The sequence below is a fragment of the Suillus subalutaceus genome (genome assembly GCF_016647625.1).
Source record: "Suillus subalutaceus strain FC151 chromosome Unknown DFJ58scaffold_885, whole genome shotgun sequence".
NCBI lineage: Eukaryota > Fungi > Basidiomycota > Agaricomycetes > Boletales > Suillaceae > Suillus > Suillus subalutaceus.
Window position 1 is genome coordinate 1 of NW_024541134.1, and position 7589 is coordinate 7589.

The following is a 7589-nucleotide window of genomic DNA, read 5'->3' on the forward strand; positions in this document are numbered from 1 at the left end:
ATTGGTTCGGTTGCTTGGCATCTGAGTCTGGTAATAATGAGCTCAATGTGCATATTCTGAGCGCCGGACTTACCTTCATGTTTAAGAGTCTGCTTATTGGCCAATTTTCGCCAGATGCCTACTCACAGCTGAGGACTTTGAGTGTTTCACTGGATTGGCAGCTGCTTCCGCTGCCTTGTTTTTGCCTGGGCTTGCGACCTCTCCCTGACTCCAACGCTGTCAATCGCACACATGGTCTTCCTGCTATCACAATTGGCACAGGCGAGTCAACGTGCGTCCGAACTTTTTGTCTGGGAGGACAAGGCATGGTATGTTCAACTTAGTGCATTTGTCACACTTCCGTGGGTGGTGGCGAATGTAATGCTATAAATTATTAATATTTTCTGGCATTGACATGCTGATGCACTTACCTCTACCCGCAGTGGCAATGGTGAAATACAGGCCCAATCGGCAGGCTGTAAGAACGTAAGTCCAAAAGCTGCATTACACCAGAGCAAAAAATTACTCACCCAACTCTCTGCATCCCCAAAACCCCTGTCTTCAGCCATGTCCAATGAGCCCTGTGCTTCCAATGACATCATGTTGTCTGTGGCGACCGGCAAGAATGCCTCCATGGGCTGTGTGAGTGAATTGATCAGTTAGTGTTGTGCTGGAATGGATGGTCAATCTTACCTTGGTGGCACCATCCTTCTTCACTTGGGAATTGACTTCAGTGTCTCCATGTCATCTGTACTGTCGTCAGCTGCCTTTCGCTTTTTACCGGTGTTACCTGGAACAAATATTTAAATTTTGCTGGCTGAGGAGGCGATGGAGGGGGAGGGGTGAGAGCTTCCAGCAAAGCACATATTGGAGATGGCGACCTTGGAACAAGTTCAGCCTCTGGTGTGGCAGTCTTCATGATGACAGCTTCACTAGAAGGTGTCAGTCTGGTGGGTGTGAACATCAACAGCGGAAGGAATGTAGTCAACTGTTTTCCAGAAGCGGGGGTGGCCCTTGATTCTGGGGTCGTTGGGAACAATGGAGCTCCAGTCAGGCAAAGTTTCAAAGACGCCACCCTTTGCATACTGCCATACAATGGCTGCGCAGGACAGTAGCTTCGGGGAGAATGATGTTGCATCATCCCCATAGAGCTTTAAATCTCTTGCCTGCACCAAGTATGTTAATATTCATAAAATCCAATGGTTCTGGAGATCAGTGTTACTCACCACGCATCTGGCTATCTCATCCGATAACTTTAGGGCCTCTGGATCACTGGATGAGCAATTCCACAGCCATCAAGGTGGAATTCAGTGCGTTGTTTGCGGGTTTTGGAAGGTGTCATAGTTGTATTTGGAAAAGCTTATATGTTGTAGTTAATATATGGCAGGAAAAGAGAGGTAACTTGACGGATCTGTGTTCAAGTCTGGCCATTTATATCACAATGTCAGTTGTGGATGGTTCCGAGAAAGTGTCATTGGTGGAAGCACAGTAGTGTGGCATGGGTGTGGTCAATGATGCAATAATGCCACAGCTTCCACCAGCATTGTCTCAAGAATTGCCACAGACTGTGGTCCACATCTCCGATCATATGGTGATCAATTATAACCATTTCCCAGCATTCATTTCAAACCAAAGCATCATGGCTGGACAAGTTCTTTTTGTGACTCCCGATTGCTCAGATGTCGGTGGCATCACCACCGGGTCTTGTGCTACTGAGTATAATACATCGATAAAATGTCCAGCTGGAGAATCTCGTGTACAGGGAAAAGGTCCCATTTGCCATTCAGGCGATTTTGTCCCAGTAGAGTTATGCACACCTCGGAAGTTCTCAATGACATGCAAACAATTGGAAGCTTATTCCGAGATTGAAGTTGAGTATACTGCAAACACACTGTACGATCACTGTTGATCACACAATCTTGATCAATTTCAATAAGGAATGTCCACACACTGTCACTGGATGCACTTTGTATCGCAAATGCTGCATGATATCGAAAAGTGTACTGTCCATGAGATAGCTAGTCTATGTACAACTTCTTATGCTGGGATATTAAGAAATTGGCCAGAAAGTTGGATTTGTCTTTATGAAGCTGGCTTGTGTGTGTTTGGCAAGTTCTTGGTACATGTGGGCCTGCCGAATTGCATAACACTTGTGCCCCTCTAGGAGTGCATCGCCATTCTATGTGAGCCTTGTCAACCACATGCTTGCTTTGAAGAGGAAAACTCCAGGGTCCAACCCATTTCATGTTCAATGAGTATGAGTTCTTCCACCCACTGGTCACACAATGCTTTCATACAGAGCCAATGAACCCAGTAAAACTGTTGTGTCCTCAGTGTCGGCTTGAGAGCTTTGGAGGGGAACCTACATTCATCCATCCAATTGCTGCTGACTGAATCTCCTTGCACATCCAGAGACCAGAACCATGGGAGGGTCGCATTTCGCTGCCCCCAGGCATTCAGGTCAGCTACGGCAGCAGTTGCCTTGAGATGGCTCTTCTCTATCTGGAGATACTTTTTAGCAGGCCATGTGCTTCTAGGTTTCCGAGTTGTGCTCGACACTTCATGTAAATCATTGTGTTGAGTCGGATGACCCTTTCAACTGAATGAACCTGCATCCATGCCCTTGTTGACTTTGCTTGTGATTTAGCCAGACGTACAGTGGTACAAAAGAGCACAGCCTTGTCAGCCAGATGCATTCTGATCGCTTGCAATGTGTCATTCACCTAACCTTCCCAAAGTGCAATTTCCTGACTGAGGAGGTGTTCAACACCTAGCTCAGCACAGCGTGCTATGCCGATATTGGATGGCAGAGGGATCATGACCTTCTCAGGATGGAAGACATCCAGCTGCTGATGTCAATGTGCTTCGGGTTCAGATTCTGTGCCATTACCATCAATTCCTTCATATTCTGAATCGTCGTCCATGAAGTCCACATCCAAATCCCAAATTTCATCATCAACGTTGCCAAGATGAGTCACAGCCACAATGGTAAATTCATCTATCCGACTTTGCACAAGGTTTGGTTCTCCATAGGGTGTCTGCTGAGCTTCCTAATATCCATTGTGAGTGCTATCTGCATCTCTTCTATGGTAATGCCAGATGCAATCCATGTGGCCGCACCACATTGTGCATTCCCGCCCAAATGGGCTCTCCAGGAGGACAGTAAAGCTAGCTCTTGTTGCTTCTGTGTTGGTGCTTGTGAATTTAATTGGTTCTGTGTGGCGAATGTTCATGGAGCAGAGACTCACCCCACCGTAACTGTACTTTGAATATGTCCATAGCAGATGGATCAGTGACTCGACATGAATGAGCATGTCTGTCCTGTTCTTCCCACTTTGCAACCATGTCTGGATCGGCAGTGTTGTTGAGCTTCTCAAAAGCAGCGGTGCTTTCTGTGACACCCTTCATGGCTTCTTTATACTTCCAACACAGAAATCCACCTGCATGATCTCATCAGGAATCATTCACCAATGATGTTTGCAACTCAACTCATGCAAACCATCTTCATGAAATTGGAGTCATTCATCTGGTAATCGAGACACTCCTGCCGGTGGGGGGTGGACATGCCTCTAGCAGTGGGAGATATGATATTCAGAGGTGCCCACAACGTCTCCATAATTTCTCCATCGATCCGAGCTGCCCCAGTGATAAATGTCGATGCATACTGAACATAACACATGTCTTGATGTCTGTGGACATGCCAGAGTCCAATTCCCAGTATAATCTCCATGCCGGAAGGGATATTCAAGTACAGGCTCTCGTTCACCTGACACCTGAAGTACTTGTTATACTGGCAATTAATGTCATAAAATGTGAATGTTTGACTAAGTCCATCGGTGTTGTGGCCCAACGCGTGACATAAGGCGTAGTCCATATTCATTTGTCTAATCGCAGATGTCACCGGAAATCAACTTTGTGCGATACTGAAACATACCTTTCGCCCTTTTGAAAATCCACAATGGAATGGGGCACAAAACAACCGTGGTGGGCACAGGCACACCCTCCTATCCCGGTAGCCTCTAATTTGTGTCGGGATGCATTGGCCTGGTTGACTGCTCAGTGGTTGTTGCATTCGGACAGTTGAACAACATCGTCGGCAACAGCTAGATGAGCCTTGTATCGGTCTTTGGCAACCATGAAGCATTGACCGTCGGTCAACCAGACTTCATCTTCTGGATGAGTGGGATGAAGGTGCTCTGCTTTGAAGTTACCGTCCATGGCCAGTGAACGGGCATACAGCCAACTGGGATCATCAACATTCCTATCGGCCAAGAGTGGAGCATTGATGCCGGGCTGTGGGCAAGCCAGGCAAATGAGGGCGAGTTCACCGGATGTCAGCCTTCTTCGCTCATAAGCAAACCCATTCCATTTGAGGAGCTTCAGCTGTTGCCATTGCCATGCTACCCTCATCAATTCTCTGTAACGGTCCTGTAGGCAATTGAGATTCTGTCACCTGGACATTCTATGCGTGACACGTACTGGGACTAGGTGTGGAAATATGCTCAACGTCATTCTTCTCAACTGGTTGTAGTAATTCATTGCTGAGGTTCCAACCATCCAGTACTGGAAAGGTAAATGCAGTTTTGGTTGGGTGAATGATGCCAGAAACATGCCGATCTCAAATAATTGCTTGTCAGGGGTGCGAGCATTTGGACATTGACAAAACTGTATCATGAGGGAGTGCACTCCAGACTTGTCAACAATGGTGGTGCATTGCTTGCAGTTCAAGAACAGAAGCTCGAGTATGGTAGGGAAGTGCTCTGCTGGTTCATATATGGGCTCATCAGTGTCCTCCCATTCATGGACATCACCAAGTACTGGACAAGGCATCCCCCGATGCCCCAAATGAATTTCCATCCTGATCTTAGTCAAAGATGTTTCTTCAAAGAATCTCCTGTTCCATTTGCCAATCTTATGGAAAGACAGTCTCCGGTGCTCATCTCTGCAGCACTTCGCACAAAATAACGGGTCGCTGAGGCAGTCGTGGCACCTATATACAGTTGAATCACTGCCACACAAGCAGCATGATTTGTCTGCAGGTGGAGCCTCTCATTCATGGAGGATCATGAGGTAATCATCGGTCTGGAATATCCATTCCCGGAGATAATCATTTGGGCTCTGGGATGTCGGTCAGTGTGGGACACATGGCATAAACACTGTAATGCACCTTTGTCTTCTTTCTCCCTGACTGTATGTTGAGGGCACCAATGGGTTCCCTGTTGCCAAAGTCTTCATAACCAGCATTGAAATTGGTTGACAATTGATGCCATGGACTATTGGAAATGTGTTTTATGGGGGATTTTGCTGGAGATGATTGCATGGATAGGCTGGGCTGAGTTGATTTGACTGGGCACCACTTCCCTTTCACGCCGCGAGTGGTCTCCTTCATCTTCCATGTCACCCAGTACCCCGTGCCTTATGGAGCCAATGTCCATACCCTGGACTTGCCCATGTGGGTACTGAGAACTTGTGTGAAATTTAGGACATTTGAATTTGTATTCTATCTCATGGCTCGCTTAATAGCCGAAGTGAAGCATAAATTGAGTAAAGGTTGCAAATATTTAAAACAAGACCCTATTCGCTCTGTAACCTTGTCCTTCAATAATGTCCGACCACAACTCTACCTCCGATTCAGAGTCCAACAAACAACCTCCAGCATGTGAGGAAGAGGTTGCTGTCCTACGGTCTTACCTCGAGCAATGGCACTCAGCTGCTCCATCTGAGTGAAAGAATATCTTGAAAGCAGCTACAACAGCAGCCTGGACAAAGCGCCAGTGATGTCAATAGTCCTGACCAAGGCTCAAAAAGCAGTGCACTACCATTAAACTTTTGGCATATCATGCACTCTTCTCATTATATATTCAGACATACAAGACATGGTTCTGGAACCATGCGAAGGTGAAGTAACCGGGGAAGCCCCCGATCAAGATGGGTCAGAAATGGACTGAGAGAAGTGTCATAGACATGCTCTAGAAGAAGGAGCTCTTGAAAAAATTTGAGGACAAGACCAGTGCCAAACCTGGAACGAAAGAGATGATGAATCATTACATGGTCCATCTGAACCAGCTGATGGCATCACTTTCACCGGAAGACCTTGAAGAAGCCAAAGAGACCACCAATGAATGGAATAGTCAGGGTGTTCCAGACAATGTCAAAGTCAAGATTGCAAGAAAGAAGGGTGACGATGGAAGGGGCCACACTGGACAAGGGACTCGGACCAAGCAGAAAGCAAACACAGGTGGAATAGGGTGAGGACTGACTACTGACATGCACTAGGTACATATACCTAGTGCCTCGAGGCCCAGGCAGGACCCCTGGCACCTCAGGCAGACCCCTAGAAGCCAAACCTCCCTACTACAACAACATGATCTGGCACTTTGCAGCCGAGATGTGGAACTGTGTGGGGATGAGGGTGTTCATTTTGTCAGCTTGGAAAGATGGAGAGAGCAAGGTCCAGGTGGCCGGGTATGTTTTCCGACCACGGTGATCCCCAACTTCTCACTTGACAGACAGACATGATTATAACCAAGAGTTTGGTGGTACTGAGTCTTTCATGAAGACTCACAAGTGGGATGTTATCCAGCCTGAATGGGACGCATATGCTGCGAGCATACTCGGTAAGTGACTTCATAATGTATCTGGTGGAAACTAACTGCGATCAGAGGGTGATGTCAATGAAAACATGGTTGCTCACAAGAAAGGTAGACAGGACAACACATATACCCTCGACATCGGAGATCATGGATATCCAGTCATCCCAGCATGCAAGTCCATGGATTTAGATACCAAGAAGGCAGTCATCCAGGCATTTTGACTTGGCACTACAGTGAGCTGGTCTCTGTCTTCCGATGGATTTCATAACCTAAGCAACCCCAAGGAAAGTGTTGTGGGGACCTCAAAGTCTCCGTACCATGGAAGTATGTGATACCCAGGTACAACAAGATCATTCCCATACAATATCTTCCAGAGGGACATAATCTTGCAGAGCCATCAAAGCTAAGACAGGTCCAAGCAACAGAGTTGTTACAATTTTGGCATAACAGGCAGGAGGAAGGCGAAGAGCACATCTTCGAATTCATAGGATGGTGGGATAATGATAGTCAGGACATTGTCCTGGCAACTGACCAAGACCAGAGGGTCACACGCTGGGCACAGCCAACAACCCAGACGAAGACATCAGGGTCAAAGTCAAAAAAGTCCATTCATCCCCAGCAATCTACATCTGGAAAATCGTCTATGGGTGAAAAGGTGAGGGCGAAGGAACCAACTGCTGCATGTCTTTCCAGAGTCAGGGCAACCATGAATCACTCAGCTTCAGCTCTTGGAACAAAGGGTTGGGGATCAAAAGACAGGTATAAGGCATCAGACGAGGATCCTCATGATGCCGAGACCACAACTGATGTGTCTTCCGCCGAACTATTGGATGACTCTGAGGATGATGTCCCGTGTCTCTGGAAAGGAAGGTTGTTGAAAGGGAGGGACCTCCATAATGTGTCGCAGACGCACCGCTCCCAAGCGTCACACATCAGTAGGAATGACTCTGACTGTGAGGTCGAACGTGATATCTCTCACAAGGTGATCATGCATTCCAACAAAAATTCCCAGAAGGC

At 47.1% G+C, this 7589-nt stretch overlaps 4 protein-coding genes across 4 annotated transcripts; 1 reads left to right on the forward strand and 3 right to left on the reverse strand.

Moving 5' to 3' along the window:
* Positions 1 to 93: 93 nt before the first annotated feature.
* On the reverse strand, positions 94 to 1126 carry DFJ58DRAFT_850668 (uncharacterized protein; the record flags this gene model as incomplete). The annotated part of the gene is made up of 4 exons (XM_041393785.1): positions 94 to 216; positions 411 to 455; positions 510 to 617; positions 770 to 1126. 4 exons carry the CDS (start codon positions 1124 to 1126, stop codon positions 94 to 96), a joined length of 633 nt encoding a protein of 210 aa, XP_041234570.1.
* Positions 1127 to 2977: 1851 nt separating this feature from the next.
* On the reverse strand, positions 2978 to 4836 carry DFJ58DRAFT_850669 (uncharacterized protein; the record flags this gene model as incomplete). Its single annotated transcript, XM_041393786.1, has 6 exons — positions 2978 to 3174; positions 3228 to 3399; positions 3479 to 3752; positions 3914 to 4031; positions 4128 to 4407; positions 4459 to 4836. The coding sequence occupies 6 exons, from the start codon at positions 4834 to 4836 to the stop codon at positions 2978 to 2980; spliced, it is 1419 nt and encodes a 472-aa protein (XP_041234571.1).
* A 192-nt stretch (positions 4837 to 5028) lies between these two features.
* On the reverse strand, positions 5029 to 5299 carry DFJ58DRAFT_740085 (uncharacterized protein; the record flags this gene model as incomplete). Its single annotated transcript, XM_041387071.1, has 2 exons — positions 5029 to 5097; positions 5147 to 5299. The coding sequence occupies 2 exons, from the start codon at positions 5297 to 5299 to the stop codon at positions 5029 to 5031; spliced, it is 222 nt and encodes a 73-aa protein (XP_041234572.1).
* Positions 5300 to 6048: 749 nt separating this feature from the next.
* On the forward strand, positions 6049 to 7511 carry DFJ58DRAFT_740086 (uncharacterized protein; the record flags this gene model as incomplete). Its single annotated transcript, XM_041387072.1, has 6 exons — positions 6049 to 6227; positions 6256 to 6444; positions 6493 to 6596; positions 6642 to 6775; positions 6847 to 7426; positions 7480 to 7511. 6 exons carry the CDS (start codon positions 6049 to 6051, stop codon positions 7509 to 7511), a joined length of 1218 nt encoding a protein of 405 aa, XP_041234573.1.
* Positions 7512 to 7589: the final 78 nt, after the last annotated feature.